Source organism: Quercus lobata, chromosome 5, assembly GCF_001633185.2.
Source record: "Quercus lobata isolate SW786 chromosome 5, ValleyOak3.0 Primary Assembly, whole genome shotgun sequence".
Lineage (NCBI taxonomy): Eukaryota > Viridiplantae > Streptophyta > Magnoliopsida > Fagales > Fagaceae > Quercus > Quercus lobata.
The window spans coordinates 64463899-64482173 of record NC_044908.1 but is presented as its reverse complement, the minus strand read 5'-3'; the positions used below and the strand labels follow the sequence as shown (position 1 = coordinate 64482173).

General features: G+C 31.3%; 1 protein-coding gene and 1 pseudogene across 1 annotated transcript; both read left to right on the top strand.

The window, feature by feature from the left end:
• The first annotated feature begins 15334 nt into the window (after positions 1 to 15334).
• LOC115992189 (berberine bridge enzyme-like 28) lies at positions 15335 to 17038 on the top strand. The gene has a single exon (XM_031116277.1). The coding sequence runs from the start codon at positions 15335 to 15337 to the stop codon at positions 16913 to 16915; it is 1581 nt and encodes a 526-aa protein (XP_030972137.1). The 3' UTR covers positions 16916 to 17038.
• Positions 17039 to 17050: 12 nt separating this feature from the next.
• On the top strand, positions 17051 to 18275 carry LOC115990948 (annotated as a pseudogene).

Genomic DNA, 18275 nt, shown 5'->3' with positions numbered 1-18275 from the left:
TTTATTTCTTAGTAGGATTTTTTGTCAAAATTTTGACGCAGGCATGTAAGGGAATCGGCCCAAGAACTGGCAACAAACACCCATAACCGTAAATGGCCCATTAGATCAAAACGAAGCGAAATCCTTCACCATTGTGAAGAATTTTTTCTACGTCAAGCTCAAAGTTTATGAACATATCCTCACTAGTCATTCCCACATATTTCATAGAATGTTTTGGAAATAATGCGTCTGGCTGCAAGCGTGTCTTTGTAGGCAAAACATTTGTGCAATGACATGGGAAGGTTTTTTGGCAGACCAGATGTGGTCCCAAAATTGCTTCATCCTGTGAGCGTTGGAGGCGGCAGATTGTGATTCCATTTTGTAAGCACATTCACATGATTTCACAGCATATCTCTTTTCTTAACATGATTTCGTTGTTGGATTTCATGTTCCATATGTTCTTAACATGCATATCAAATTTCATTTATTATTTGATTAATAAACTTATTTTTTATACACAATTTTAGATCACTAAAACTTAAAATCTTAACATTTATTCGATGACATAGCAATATTTGATCTTCTTGAAATTTTGTAAGTAATAAGGATATAATAAGAACATGCAATCTTTGTTCGATTTGAACAATTAGAACGGTCAAAGAACTGAGAAATGGACCGATTCTTCTTCTTCTTCTTTTTTTTATTTTTTTATTTTTTTTATTTTTTATTTTTTATTTTCAAATCTTAACCAGATTTTTTATCAGTTATTCCGGCTTTGAACCAGTCTGGTCTGGTTCTCAGTTCAACCGATTGAATAGGCTAGTATGGTCTGATTTTTAAAAATAGTGTATTAGGCCAATGGCTTTTGGATTTGGCGGTAGGAATCAGTTGAATGAGATAATCTTGTAGGTTCTAGGATCCACCTGTCTTACTAAATTCTTGTCGTCTCCTCAATCCAATTCAAGAATGCAAGGAAATGCTTGGGCTTAAGTACTCAGTTGAGGCGTGCTTATAACTAAAAGCAGCCTTTGTTTAGAGAGCAACGTCTTTCGACTCTTTACCACTTTCACCCCATCAAAATTGTCTTTCCATTGCCATTAATTCAAAACACAGGTTGACTAGAAACAACTCATAGGATCTCGTGTCCTGTTTGTCTAATGATCACATGATAATGGTTTTGATTTTTTTTTTTTGAAAAGGTTTTTGTAAACAATATACATATATATATATATATATATATATACACACACACACACATACATGTGAGTAATTATTTACATATAATTAGCATGTGAATATTAACTCCAACAAAATATATACAATCAAAACATGTAAGATGATAAGTACCATGTGAGACAGAGCATAAAAGTATACTTTACAATAGCATGAGAGTACTTATTTACTATATAGCTAGCATATGAGTTCCTTCTTTCAAATAATGTGTACATGAAATATAAAGCATTGTGTACTCTTTTTTAAGGTTTGGAAAGTAAATGTATAGACATTACATTCTTAGTAATTTGTGAAAAAAAAATGTCCACACATAAAAAATTTGTGTACATTTTAAATACATAATTGTGTACATATTTTTTTTTTTTGAAAAATTGTGTACCTTGCATATACAAATTGTATAACATTCTTTCAAAAATTGTGTTATTGAATATATGAAATTTTGGACCTTCTTTGAAGGTGTGGATATTGAATGTACAAACCTTATACTCTTAGTTATTTGTAGAGAAAAATGTCAACACATAATAATTGTGTATATTGAAAATACAAAATTATATACATTCTTTGAAGGTTTGAGCTATTGAATATATATACTTTACAACCTAAGTAATTTGTAAAGAAAATATCCACACTCCAAAAAATTATGTATTTTGAATAAACTGAATTGTGTATATTATTTTAAAAATTGTGTAAAATATACAGAATTTTGTACATTCTTTGATTTTTTTTTTACATTGAAAATACAAAATAATGTATATTCTTTAAAAATGGTGTAGGTTGAATATATATACTTTTGTACTTTCTTAATTTGAATTTTTGGACATTGAAAGTACAAACCTTACACTCTATTATGATGAAAATAATGCAAACCCAAGTGCATATTATTTGCAAGTAATAATATCTGAGTGAGACCAAGACCGATCGATTTACATGGAATGATTGACACTAATGTGAAAACTTATATTATTTTTTTTACCCAAAGATGGATCAAGATAATATAAAAATTAAAATTGAAAATACAAAATAAATTTGAGAGAAATTAGTGAATAAAATCACTAGGGATTCGAAGATCCACCTAATATTTTAACTCAATTAGGGTAGAGAGCCAACTCGTCTAATCGGAAGATAAAACAGTTAAGTAGTCAAACAACGTGTAAAGTGGATTGAATATGAGTGATCAAGCAAGTAATTCAATTGGCATTTTATAGGGGAGATTAAGCATTTAACATATTCTCAAATCACAATGAATCAAGGAGTTCAAACATTTGATATATATAAAAATCATATTAAATCTTAAAAACTTGTCAACATGCAATGATTTAAAATATTAAAATCAATCTCAAAATTCAATTATCAATCCATAACAAGCATATAGATAATCCCAAGAAAATATGATAAAAATATTATGTTTCACCTCTGAGCTTGGCTAGAAATTTAGCCACCCATCGTTATGCAAAATAAATCCATAAAAAGAATGCTATACTTCTAAAAGAAATAAAACAAAATATGAAAACGTTCTAGGGCTTTCTCTCATCTATAACCTCAGCCTTCTCTAAAAGAAAAAGAGAGGATCTCTCAAATTTAAGATGTAAATCCCTTAATTTTCAGAATTTTTTCTACTGTCAGCTTCTAGCCCATGTTTGACCTCTAAAATGATATTTACGTATTTGTGATAAAATAAAAAGTTGTAGATATTCAAAACTTCTTTCAAATGGCCGCAAGAATTAGGTCAATTGGACATCTGTGTAAAACATTATAGTAAACTTACGAAGATAGCCCAGGAAGTTTCCATATCAAGAATTTTCTAATTTTAGCTTTAATGAATTTCTTTCATCTTATTTTTTTTTATTCTCACACGTTTTTTACTTATTTAATACTTCGAAAACCATGCCTCAATTAATCTTGACCTTTGGATTCTCTTGGTTGTATGTCTACTTGATTAGATGATTAGTTTTAATCTTCTATAAGGGAAAACTACACGTAATGAGTATAATTCAAAGAAGCCTTTCAAACTCACACATTTAATTGATGTGATATTGCATAGCAAAACTAAGATAATTGTGTGATTTTAAACAATTATCATGCTCTAAAAAAAAAATTTGAAGAAAAAGGTCCACATACTAAAAAAAATTTATATTCGTTGAATAAATGAGATTGCGTACATTATTTGAAAAATTGTGTACGTTGAATAGGCAGAATTTCTACATTATTTGAAAATTTGTGTACCTTGAATAGGTAGAATTGTGTACATTATTTGAAAAATTGCGTATATTGAATATACAGAATTGTGTATATTCTTTGAAAATATTTGTACTTTGAATATATAGAATTGTGTACGTTATTCTTAAAAAAATGCATACATTAAACATATAAAATAGTGTATATTCTTTAAAATTTTCGTACATTGTTTATACATTGTGTACATTCTTTTAAAAAATATTGTACGTGAATGTACAAAATTGTGTATATTTTTTGAAAATTTGTTATATTAAATATACAGAATTATATACATTCCTTGAAAATTGTGTACGTGGAATATACAGAATTGTGTACATTTTTTGAAAGTTTGCATATTGATTGTACAAACCTTACACTCTTAATAGTGTATGAAAAAAAATGTTCACATATCAAAAAGTTGAGTATGTTTAATACATAGAATTATATACATTATTCTAAAAATTGTGTATATAGAATATATAGAATTATATAAATTGAATATAAAGAATTATGTATATTAAACATACACATTTTTTTTTTAAATGTACATAATTATGAATATAGAAAATTATTTGCATTCTATGATTTTGTAAGATGAATATACAAAATTGTGTATATTTTTTGAAAAATTGTATATGTTTAGTATAAAGAATTTTGTACATTTTTTGAAAAAAATTGTACGTTGAATATATTGAAAAATTGTGTAAATACATTGAAAAATTGTGTACTTTAAATATACTGAATTTTGTACTTTTAAAAAAAAAAAAATTATACACGTTGAATATATAGAATTGTGTACATTCTTTGATGGTTTAAATATTAAATGTATCGACCTTACACTTGTAGTAATTTGTGGAAAAAAATTCCCCCACATAAAAAATTATGCACGTTGAATATATAGAATTGTGTACATTCTCTAAAAAATTGTGTACATTGAATATGCAAAATTATATATATTCTTTGAAAAATTGTGTACGTTGAAGATATAAAATTGTGTACATTTTTCTAAAATTGTGTATATTTATACAGAATTGTGATAATTCTTTGAAAAATGTGTACTTAAAAAAAATTGTATGTTGAATATATTGAATTGTGTATATTCTTTGAAGGTTTGGATATTGAATGTACAAACTTTACACTCCCAGTAATTTGTGAAGAAAATTGTTCATACATTACCACTTCACTTGATCTACTCTCATGACACCGGATCTAGCTCTTTTATATCTCAATAACACTATCATTATGATGCCTTCTAATATGCTTTGATGCTCCTTGACTCTAGTATACTCCATCTCTGACTCTCTTGTTATGTATCTCTAAGACCTTCTCTCTCAAGGATGGAACTGTTCTTCACCCCCCCCCCCCTCAATAGTTTTAATAAGAATACTAGTAGATGCATTTTTTTTTTTTTAATCTAAGAGCATGTGAATATGTTATTGAATTGAAAACTCTAATTATAAGAGCATGTGAGCATGTTATTGAATTTGAAAAACCCCAATCATGCAAAGACTAAGAACAACCTAGATCTAATGTGCTAATCAAACAAGAGCATGTGAAAAACCTAGAAATTAAACATACTTGAATCTAAAAAGCTAGGGCATAAAAATAAAGATGAGGGTTAGAAACCTTACTTGCATGCACAACACTCCAAAGCTCTTCAAGTTAGGTAGCACCTTAAGTGGGAGAAGAAATTTTAACTTTTTGAAGTTTTAGAGGGATTTTGGTTTTTTTTTCCCCGTTTTCTTTAACTAATCGTGAATGGGGGTACTCATACTAAGAGTGGGGAAGCTAGGGTTGTGTCTCTAGGTAATGTGGGACTAGGGAAAATTAAGTTTTTTGAGCAAAAAACATGGGAATCAAGGTAAACTTGTGCATAGGGCTGTACACGGTGTGGTGCGACTGGTTTTAGGGGGATATTTTGCACTGCGCCTGTAGGGGCAGTTTCCCTGCATGTCTGACCGCACCTTAATTGTGGAGGGGTGGAAACCAACCTACACAAGGTGTGGCGCACCATGTCGATTCAGTGCGGTTAGCTCGATTATTCCTTAATTTTCTCAGGAACCAAAAACAATAAAGTTAACACCCCAAACCACATCTTAATTATTAAAATACCCCAAATATTTTGAAAATTAAAAAAACAAACAAACAAAAAATTCACTATTTTTCTGTCAACTATTCCATTTCAAATCACAAAAAGTCATATAAAAACAAAAAAAAAACACAACCCATAATAGATTCAAAAAACAAAAGAACATAATGCACGTACAAATTTGGTAGAAAGCATAGTAGGAATTGAGTATCAAAACATTCTCTAAAATATTTTAGAGATCTACACGGGGGCATTGGAGAATGATGGCTTCAAGGGGCGGAGGCGGAAGTGGAGGAGGAGGAGAGACATGTTCTCATGCAAGATTTGAGAGAGAGGAAAGGGGGAGAGGCAGATGTGAGAGTGTCTGATCTAATTGAGAATTGAAATATTTAACCTAAACTTAAATGAGTTAAAACGACGTCATTTCAACTTTTTTTATTATTTAAAATTTAATACTAAAAACGATGTAGTTTTGGATCTAATATTAATTTTAATATTGGATTCAAAACGGTGTTGTTTAATATTAGGTTTTTTTTATTATTATTTTTTTAATTTATAAAGATGCTATACGACATCATTTTAACACATATTAAAAGACCTAGCTTCTTCAGTTCTTATTTCTCCAAGCTTCTCTCTCTCTCTCTCTCTCTCTCTCTCTCTCTCTCTCTCTCTCTCTCTCTCTCTCTCTATATATATATATATATATATATATAATACTAAATCACACATACATAAACACACATCTATCGGTGTGGTGCGATTCTCGTCGGTGTGTAAAACTCACCACCGCTCGGCACACCTACCGGTGTCGGTACTCGAAAAACTTTTCAGACCATTGCTCTTAAAACTTGTGGTTGAGTCATAGGGGGGGTGGATCGGTGCGGTGAGGGGTGGTTGCATGGGTATTGGGTAGTGGCTGATCATGCTTACTTGTGTGGGGAGTAAGCTGAACCGAAAAGGGAAGAGAATCTGGAGGTTTTGACCTAATTGCCTATCAGCACTTCCTTTTAAATCCTCCGCATCTTTTCCTGTTTTGCTTCTTCTATTTCCATTTTCAATTTGGATATGATTTCTTCCAAATTTTAACTCCCTTTCCTAATTTTATTGGTCCTCAAGGTCAGCAAATTAATTACAAATATTTCTAATTAATTATTCAATTAATCAGTCTTTACCTATTCAGTTGGGAAATAATAAATACTTTAACTTGGATTAAATTCAGGGCATACAACCTTACCATAAATCCTACCCTTATCCAATAGGATTATGACAAATCATCTAATTTAAATTGGACTAAAAATAGACTAATCATAATTAAGAGATCACAATCACCCATGGTCAGATTTTGATTAATGCAAGTACACCTTACCATTGAAACTTGTTTCTTTGATATCTTTTAATTCGGTGGTCTGATTCATGCTCATGAATTGTTGTTTTGATCGTCGTGACCTTAAGATTTGTTTTATGAAAAGTATTTATAGTCTTTCCTTAGAGAAATGTAATGACGATGATATGGAATGCAATGCAAGTTAGGTCAAATGGAAATTGCAAAATGGGGTGTCTACACAATTAAAAAGAAGATGGAAATTGTTTTAAGATAAGTTGATAAATATTGTTTATGTGAGAATGCTTTTTTGGGATTGTTCATGTTCTTGACATCTAGGCATTGAGCCTAAAAAAGAGATATATTCTTTGTTTTCTAATCATCGCATAGATATTCAAATTATTTAGGGCAAGGATATGATAGTGCATGTGGGGTGAGTGGAATGGATTACAAGCTTTAATTTTGAATGATTGTCCATATGCTTACTACATTCATTTTTTTGTACATCATTTACAATTTGAATTAGTTGGAGCAGCAAAAGAAGTTGTCCATATTAATAGATTTTTCACTAAGTTGATTTTGGTTATTGTACTTTATGCAAGCGTAATGAGCTATTGAAAGTTGCCAAAGCTTATGAAATTCCACATTTTATCAATATTGAAGAGCTTGAGACTAGAAGAGGACTTAATTAGATTGGCACTTTATAATGACTTGGAGATACTAATCATTGGGTTCCCACTATAGAACGATTTTAACTTGATAAAAATGTTTAGTACAACATGTGAAGTTTTATTGAAAATCATGGATAGAGGTGATTCTTCACAATGAGTAGAAGTAGAGTTTGCTTATGAGGTATTAATTTCGTTTGAATTTGTCTTCATCTTGCATTTTGTAAATGAAACTATGAGATCACAGATAAACTTTTTCCAGCTTTGCAAAGCCAATCTGAAGACGCTTTAAATGTCATGCATTTACTTTCATTTATTAAAAAATCTAGTCGCAGACTCATGCGATGTTTGGGAATAAATAATTGTTTTCAATCGTGGTATAATGTATAATTTGTTTGTTAAATTTTGTGGAAGATAGTTTGTTTTTCCTAAAAATTAAACAATTACTAAAATTATTTTCCATTTATCCATCTTTAAAAATATATCATTTAAAAATTTTGGGTGTGTTTCATTGATATTATACCTTTTTGAGGGGGTCCATATTTTTCTAAATTATATTATGGTATGTTGTATATTTTTTATTTTATTTTTACAACTAAACTCTTTAATTTTCAAATATATTATTCAAATTTCTCTTTATTTTAAACGAGATAATCATGATAAGCAAAAGTTTTCACAAAATTACACCTGATATTACTCAAATAGTTGACAGGAATATTCAAATACATAGCAAGATTGTATTTTGATATAAATTCAAATTATCACTTTCAAAATAACTAAGTATTATGTGAAATAAAAATCAAACAAAAGTTATAAGAGGGAGAGAGAATTTTTGTGATGAAGAACTCAAAACACACACTACCAAATTGTATTAACTCAAAATAGTTTTATAAAAAAAATATAATGATTTATCAACCCAAAGTAAATTTGCAAGAAAAAATAAATAATCGAGAGAGAGAGAGAATAATCACATTTTTTCGGGAGAGACTTGAATTAAATAATTTTATAGAAAATAAGATGAGAAGAAGAATAGTCAAAATAAAAGATGTATTCAAACCAAATTATCCAAGTCATGCTATGTAATAGAATAATATTATATTCTTATGTACTATCTTTATAATGCAATAAGATAACATTTAACAATCAAAGAAAAGAAAAAGGATAACAAACACAAAACCAAATTGCATCAGTCCAAAGTAGAACTCTAAAAAACACAAAAATTCATTAACATAAAGTAGAGATACAAAAAATAAAAAATACACCAAAAAAAGAAAAAAATACATGAGAGAGAGAGAGAGAGAGAGAGAGAGAGAGAGAGAGAGAGATAAGTAACCTTTTTGTGGGCAAAATATGTATATAATAAGAGAGAATAACAAATTTATAGTAAGAGGATGAGGATAAGGGATAAAAGAAGAATGGCATTAAGGTTGAGAGTAGTGGAAAGATGAAAAAGTAAAAGGGAGGGAAAATATTGGAGGAAATGTAACATTAAGGTACAAAATTAATTAGAAGAACAAGAATAAAAAAATAAGAGAGAAATGGTTGGAAATAAGTGGGCAATATGACCGTTAATGTGACTCAATAGAAGCTAGCAACAATACACACACACGCACATGCACACGCACGCATGCACGCACACGCATTATCCAAAAATTCAAAGATGATAAATGAGATGACTTGCTACTATCATATCATTTTGTGAGAAACATAATATAGACGTCCCTGATATGAATGCTCGTTTTGTTGTGATATTTGGTCGAGCTTGTCATTAGCAAGAGGACTTTAGAAATGAGTATCTTTATAGATCGAATAATTTTTAATGTTGGAATATCTTCTTAATTGTAAAAATTGAATCATCAGTTCAGTAAGCATGCCATGGAGTTACTTACGTTTAGTTTAGCTCTTGACCCTCAAGAGGCATATGAATTAATCTTTTCGAATTAGTAATATCTGTTCATTGGTAGACAAGTTTTATCTAAAAGACTTTACAAATGTTAAAAAAAAATTGAAAAAGGAACTTGATCTTTATTAGTATGATGTATTTACAAATGATAAAAAAAAAATTGAAAAAGGAACTTGATCTTTATTAGTATGATGTATTTCAAAATCTAGAGTTCAAGAATTTGAAAAGTATTTCTAAATTGTGTCGATGGATGGTGAGAATCAGAAAATCAGAATACTACCCACTTGTTTGTAGAGTGGTCATATTCGTGCTTCCTCTTCTAGTTTACTACACCTACGGAGTAAACATGCTTAGTTATGAATGTCATTAAAATTGACCTTCACAATAAAATGGAAAATGAGTTTTTGACCGATTCTATGATGTTATTCATTGAAATGGACATCTCTACGATAATTAGTACATATTCAATCATAGATAATTTAAAAGATCTGAAAAAATGCTGAGTTTGCTTTTCATAAATGATTGCATTGTAGTGTATTAAGGAACTCATGATTTTATATTTTTATTTTTGTTGATGGTTTGTTAATACTAAGTAAATGTTTATTTGCAGTTACACAATGATTTTTTTTTTTAATTTTTTAAATTTTTTATTTATACCTTTGCCCCTAATTCAACGTCTTGACTCTAGCCTTGTTCTCTCTTAACTCTTTTTTTTTTTTTTTGGGTTCCCCCTTTTCTGGTCTTAGTGTTAGTGAAGGTTGCGAAGCGAATGATAAAGTTCAAGTTGTGTTTATTTTTATAGTAAAATTAAGGGTTTTTATTTATTAGTGCTGATTAATAGTAAAGTTGAGTATGTTTTGACTTTTGATAATGTTGTGGACAGGGATGGAGCTAGAACTTTGAGTTACGGGGGATGGTTTACTGTTGGCTGTGTGCAGTGATTTCAACCTCTGACTCTACTACTACTTAACTGTTGAGAATTTTGTTTTTTGTTTTTTGTGGGTAAGAACAAATGTATTTTTGTTTAGAATTTTTTAAAGGGCAGGGTTGTTTATTTTGGATAAAATTGGTTAATTGAGCTAATTTTTTTTTTTAAAATTTTACTATTTGTAATTTTTGTTATTGAGTTTTTTTTCTTTTAGATCTATAATTTTTTTTTATGGTCAATAAAATGAGGAAAATGCTAAAGTTACAAGCTTTTTTTTATATTATAAATTACTGATGTAATAAGTGGTTACTAGTAAGTAAAAAAATGATGTGAGTGGTGGATCCATATGTGAACCAATAAGAATTAGCTACCAAAATAGTTTGTAAAAAAATTTTGTGAGTATAGTATTATTCTTAAACAAATCAACAATATTGTTTAAGGGAAACAAAATGTAATTTTATAGAACAAAATTGCTAAAATTAATACAAATATATAATAATATATTTTTTAAAATTATTTGGGGGTCCAATGGTGGCTTCGTCCCCAGTTGTGGATACTGGATACTAGTGCTGTAAGAACCAAGTATGAGACTTCTGGGCCTTAAATCACTTGGGCTCACAATTTATTTGTAGTGGGCTTGAGGATTTCCTACTATGGGTCGTTCTCGGCAGAGAGACTCAAAGCAACACTCAGTTGATACTCTCTCACTTGACTGTTTTCTCTCAGTTTTTTTGAACCCCTTCTTCTCCCAAATTTCTTCTATTTATAGCCAAGGTTAGTGGAGAGATTATGATTACAGCCATCGTTAGTGCTACTGAAGGTCCAATATTATCAGGTTAAAGTGGATGTTTAGGTGAGAGGGCGGTGCAGCATTTATGGCCTTGGAACTTGATTCCAGCTTGATCAATTATGTTCGGCAACTCAGCTTCCCATGCATATCATGATCTTCCCGAACACAGCTCATATGCTTGCCCGGGAAAGTTTAACCGATCACCTCTTGGAATTCAAAACCCAAAACTTGTTTTTACATTGGCAGTTTCAAGAAGGGCATAGGGTAACTGGACCTTTCCGCTGGGCCTGCGCCCAAGGCCGGTATGGGCCTGGGCCCAGGGCCTGTATGGGCCTGAGCTCAAGGCCGGTATGGGCTTTGGGATCTCGGTGCCGTACAAGTGCATTGTGGCCAAAGACCTTGTAGCTGAATTGACACCTTCCTATATACAAAGTGCTTGGGGATCTAGGGGAAAAGTATTCGAATTATGGGATTAGCAACATGTTGTAATTATTTCTAAAAAAAAAAAGAAAAAAAAGAAGAAGATAGTAGTGCATTGTGCATAGTACTCATCGTTAGTGGCCAGTGTAGTGTTGTGCTGAATAATTAATAAAGCAGTTTTTTTTTTTTTTTTTGATAGGATAATAAAGATGTTTTTAGTTTGTCTTTTGGTTTACCGAATTGACAAAGACCATTGTAGAAACATGTAATTAAGGTGAATTTATATTATTGGTCTCTGACATTTATCTTGTGAATACAATTGGTCTCTTAAGTTTTAAGTGAGTGTTATTGGTTTCTCAAATTTTAAAAATGAATGATATTAGTGTTTTTGTTAACTATCGTTAGTGTTGTTACTTATGTGGCTTATAGAATATTAACTATTTTTTTTTTTTTTTTGATTGAATTGTGACTTGCTATTTGTTTAATGATGTGTCATTTTTCAAAAAAAGAAAACAAAAATTATTTTACACATCATAACCCATTAATACTATTAATTAATATAAAGTACTATTTTTTTTTGACTGTTAAGCAAAGGGTAATAACAAATTAAAACTGAAACCCAAAATTTTCTCAAAAAAAAAAGAAAAAACTCTCCTTAACGGCCATGGCTTCCATGGTCTTCTTTTGGTTCATTGCTCACCTTGTTCCAGTACCTTCCTTTCAGTCACAGCCGAGCAAACATATGTAGTCCACATGAGACACCAAGATAAGCCTTCTTCTTATGTCACCCACCATGATTGGTACTCCTCTCAACTCCAATCTGATTCTTCTCTTCTCTACACTTACACCGTCACTTACCATGGCTTTGCCGCTTCACTTGACTCAGACCAAGCTAACTCATACACCACTCGAACTCGCAATTTTTAGACCTCGACACTGAGTCCAATAGCCACAACACCCAAGTCCTCAACCAAGCCTTAAACGACATCATAATTGGAGTTTAGACACCGGTGTGTGTCCCAATTGAAAAACTTCAACAATTCGGGTTTACCCAAGATTTCCACCTGATTGTAAGGCCAGTGTGAGTTTGGACCCAATTTCAAACCTACCTTGTAGCAAAAATACTCATCGGAGATTTTTGATTTTATATTTTAATTTGATATTGCCCATTACTTACCAGTAAATTATTTTGGTATTAATAGGTTATGATGTGTAAAATAATTTTTGTAATTTTTTAATTAAAAGACTAGTCATTATAGCTACATAAATAACACCATTAATGGTAGTTAACAGAAATATTAATATTGCTAATTTTTAAAACTTAAGGGATTAATAATGTTTACTTGAAACTTGAGGGAAAAATAGCACTCGCAAGGTAAACCTAAAGAAGGATCAATAGTGTAGTTTCACCTATATTAATAATGTTGCACCCCACATTGTTAATTGCTCACTAGTTCATGATCAGTTACAGATAGAAAAAAATTAGTAAATGTCACATAATGAGAACTAATAACTTTATAATTAGTGATTATTCATAGATCGTAAACTTGAACTACTTTAACATTAGCTTAAAACTTTAGTGTTTTTTGTTTGTCTATTTGTCCTCAAATTAATGGTTTTTTTATTTGCTTTTAATTTTGACTTTGGATTTTTTTTTTCCTTGTATTCTATTTTACTTAGCTAGCAACAATAATTGGGGCTTAACAACAATAATTAGTCTAAGCAATAATAATTATTGCAAATTTCGCTGCTAGTTTGAATTTTCTTGAACATTTTTTTCATTCATACTTCGGCTCCCTCAATTAAAATTCTGTCTCTATTTGTGTGTAGAGATTTATTTTGAAGAAGTAATGGATTTGCTACAGCCTACAAAAGATCTTACAGAAACTATGTTTGTCATGTAGAGATCGTCATTATTTTTTTTGAGAATCCGTGTAGATCATCATTTGACTAAAAGCTTAGACAAAGAAAACTTTGAATACAAATGCAAGAATGCTTTAAAGCTAGGCATGTTAAGAGGAAAACAAAATGATGACAACTTTGAATAACTCGGAAAAATTTATGTATAATTCATATTTCTGTATAGTAGCAAGCCAAAAAAAAAAAAAGTTAAAGAAAAAGACAATGGTTGACTTATCTATTTTCTGACTTGAATTTTCTTCTAGATTTGGAGAAAAAGAGGCTCACGTAAGAAGAATAGTTTATAGCCGCCTCATTTATTGAACATTTACATATATGGGATGGCATTTCCAAAATGCTTACCGTTTTCTTGTCACGGTCAGTGGTTTTGAATTTTCGTTTCACACAAAAAAATTTACATACTTCCCTACAAACTCACCTCATTCTGACACCCATCTGCCATCACAAGATATTTGAAAAAAAGAAAAACAGCTTGTGTCACCAGACTTTCCCTTTCCATATGTATATAAAAGCATTTAATCCATATATGGATAAGATTTCAAAACTACAAACCGTTGACTAGATAAAATCATACAATAACGTTGAAAAAAATAATGATATATATTATAGTAAAGGCCGGAGTCAGAACTTTGAGTAAGGGCTACTTTCCTATTTTTTATGTGTGGCGGTCTAATCTTTGATTATGCTATGCTGCTGAGATTTTTTTTTTTTTTTTTTTTTTTTTTTTTTTTTGTGGGTAAGAAGATTTTTTTTTTAATTAGAATTTTTTAAAGGGTAGGGATATTTATTTATTTTAAATAAAATTGGTTAATTAAGCTTAGTTTTTATTATTTTTAATTTTTTTATAGTTTTATTATTGGTAATTTTTGTTGTTGAGCTTATTTATTTATTTATTTTTATTTTTTTTGGGCTTGTATATTTTGTTTTAAATATTAGATCTATAAATTTTTTTATAGTCACTAAAATGAGGAAAATACTAGAGTTACAAACTTTTTTATTTTTTATTTTTTTATAAATTATTGATGTCATAAATGGTTACTAGTAAGTAAACAAAATGATGTGAGTGGTGAGGTCATGTGCGAATCAATAAGAATTTGCTACCAAAATAGTTTGTAAAAATATTGTAAAAAAGTTTGTGAGAATAGCATTAATCTCAAAAGAATTAATGATATTATTTAAGGAAAAAGAAAATGTAATTTTATAGAATAATAATTTTAAATTAGTACGCATATATAATAATATTTTTTCAAAAAAAAAAATTTACAGGGGGGCAATTGCCCCTTAGTCCAATGGTGGCTTCGTCCGAAGGCAAAATCAAGATCGGTTAATAGTTTTTTAATTTTTTTATTTTATATTGGTGATCAAGATCAGTTAATAGTAATACTAACACATATTACGTTTGTGAAGTCTTAACTATTAGGATCTCCCTTTAAACTCATGAATAACTAAATTTTCATTATAAATGGATTTTAATCCGACTTTCATGAAAGAAAATCTTCTGTCGTCAATGTGAATAAACCCAAATAATATTCTAAAACTTGTAAATTGATACACTAAAAAAAGAAACTGTAAATTGATCAAACAGGTCACAAAAACCACCCCAAATGTGATAAAAAAAAGATTGAGAAAGAAAAAAGGATGGTCAATGTTCTAGGAGGACTTGCTAGGAAATGGCTTGCTAGAGAAAAGCAAATTACATGTTCTGAAAGAAACCCAACAGTTGCCAAGTTGGGCTTTCCTTCTTGACGTTTTGATTTTATTTCATATTCAGAGGAGGACTTCAAATCTTCAAGTTGCAATACTCTTCAAGCTACTAAAACGCTATAAATAAGAAAGCTCTCGTCCAGTTTTAATCACCAACAAGCAAAAATGAAGTTACCAGTTTCTTTATCTGTTTTTGCTCTTCTTCTCTCATTTTTGTCGGCAACTTCAGCTCATACTCATGAAAACTTTCTTCAGTGCCTAACCCTTCATTCCGGAAATGACAGTATTTCTGAAGTCATTTACACCTCATCCAACTCATCGTATTCATTTATCTTGGAATCCTCCATCAGAAACCCCAGATTCTCAACACCTTCCACCCCGAAACCCCTAGTCATTGTTACACCATTGGGTGTTTCACAAATTCAAGAAATCCTTAGTTGTGCCCAAAAACATGGAATGCAAGTCAGAGTTAGAAGTGGTGGACATGATTACGAGGGTCTTTCTTATGTTTCTCCTGTACCATTTGTCATACTTGATATGATAAATCTTCGAAACATCTCTGTTGATGAAGAAAATAGCTTTGCCTGGGTTCAATCTGGTGCAACCCTGGGTGAACTATACTACGAGATTGCTGAGCAAAGCAAAACTCTTGGCTTTCCAGCTGGACTTTGCCCTACGATAGGTGTTGGTGGACACTTCAGTGGGGGAGGGTATGGCACAATTTTGAGAAAATATGGCCTTGCTGCTGATCATGTTATTGATGCACACTTGATTGACGTTAAGGGTAGATTCCTTGACAGAAAATCAATGGGAGAAGATCTGTTTTGGGCCATTCGAGGAGGAGGAGGGGCTAGCTTTGGAGTCATTGTTGCATGGAAAATCAAGTTGGTTCCTGTTCCATCAACCGTGACTGTGTTCACAGTCAATAAGAACTTGGAACAAAATGCAACCAAAATTCTGTATCGGTGGCAGTATGTTGCAGACAAGTTTGATAAAGACCTATTCATTCGTGTAATCTTAACAGGCGCAAATTCCAGCCAAGAAGGGAAGAAGACGGTACAAGCTACGTTTAATTCCTTGTACCTTGGAGGGAAGGATAAGCTCCTTCCATTGATGCAAAAGAGCTTTCCTGAGCTGGGTTTGGTGAGTGAAGATTGTACAGAAATGAGTTGGATTCAATCTGTCCTCTACTTTGCTGGATTCCAAAGTGGACAAGCCCTAGATGTTTTGCTAAATAGGACTCTGACAGTTATCTCTTATAAAGCAAAATCCGACTATGTGAAGAATCCCATTCCTGAATCTGGGTTGGAGGGGATTTGGCAAAGATTATATGAAAAAGAGGCAGAGTTAGGTGGATTAATCCTGACTCCATATGGGGGAAAAATGAGTGAAATTTCGGAGTCTGCAATTCCTTTTCCACATAGAGCTGGCAATATCTACAAAATCCAATACATAGTGTATTGGTCAGAAGAAGGGACTACGGCAACTGAAAGTCATGTAAGTTGGATTCGAAGGCTTTACGCTTATATGGCTCCTTATGTTTCCAAGTCTCCAAGAGAAGCATATATAAATTATAGAGACCTTGACATAGGTACAAATAATGAAGGCAACACAAGTTATAGAAAGGCAAGCATATGGGGTACTAAATATTTTAAGAACAACTTCAAAAGGCTGGTGCATGTGAAGACTGTATTTGATCCCACTAATTTCTTTAGGAATGAACAAAGCATCCCGCCTCTTTCATAGTAGTGGATGATGAAAACTAATTTGGGATACTTATTTTGCAAAGATTGTATTCTTTTTTTTTTTTTTTTGAATGGAAAATATTGTACTCAGAATCAAGTTTATTAACAGAAATTTTTATATGGATTCATCTAAAGCATGCATATAATTGTGGCGTTAATTAACGTATTTTTTTGTCAATTAAATTATTAATTATTAAAATAATTAATATACTTCTGCCGTTTATCCTAAAAAAAAAAAAAAAAAAATTCAATATACTTTAGATAAAACTATTCAAGTTTCAATTAATTCCAATTTATCCGCATCTAATATTTAAGATATATATTATTTTAAAAATAATTTAAATTTATAGGATCGGGTAAGCACACTCTCATCCAAATAGAAGTTGGATTTAGCGGCAAAACTATGCTCTTCTCACGGTTGGCTTGTAATTCTGGATGATGAAGCCATCCCACATCTCTTTAATCCCTTCTCTAGAGTTCGGATTCAACTTCCATCGATCCCCAATGAATTCCTCAGCCCAAACATTGATCGGGATTACTTCGTTCAATATTTGCGGAAGATTTTCATTGCCAAAGCTGTGCTGTTGACAGACCCATCACGTTCCAACAATTTTGGGGTGGTGGTGATCTGTGGTTCTCTCTCAAGGCTTGCATTTTGTAAGAAAGGGGACACAACGTGGACCGAACTTGCTGTCAGATCTCTCAACACATATCAACAATATGTTGAATACAGTGACATTATATTCCATGATAATCAAGTTTACGTCTTGGCCAGTGATGCTTCAGTGGAAGTCTGGGATTTTCGGAGTGCTTTTCCGACCAAAATCATGAGCATTGATAAACCTTCCACATTACAAAAAGTAGTTGGAAATAGTTTTTTCAGACATAATCTTTCACCCAAGTTTTATTTAGTCAAGACATCCACTGATTTTTTTTTCATCAAACGGTTTATTGGAGACTTTGTTAATGCAGAAGGACTTGTTGTTGATGGGGATTACGTCCTATGTAATTCTGAAATTTGCCCATATATATCGCACAAAGCTGTTTTAAGTTTACAGGTTGAATTTCAGGCAGAACACATGGTAACAGGTTGAATCTTTGAACGATCAGGTTGTGTTTTTGGGCGGAAATCAGTCAATATCACTCTCCAGCCATGATCTTTTGGGTGCATACCAGATTCGGTTTATTTCACGGATGATAGATGGGATGAGATGGATGTGGACGACTCATATGATGGCCACGATATTGGTTTTTCTAATTTAGATGATCAGAGTATTAAGCCATATTACCGTTCAAATTTGGCGAGGATCGACCCACCACCCATTTGGATTACTCCAAATCTATCTATGGTGAAAGACTAA

Coding starts and splice junctions, on each gene's coding strand:
- LOC115992189 (XM_031116277.1), top strand. CDS start 15,335: ATGAAGTTACCAGTTTCTTTATCTGTTTTTGCTCTTCTTCTCTCATTT.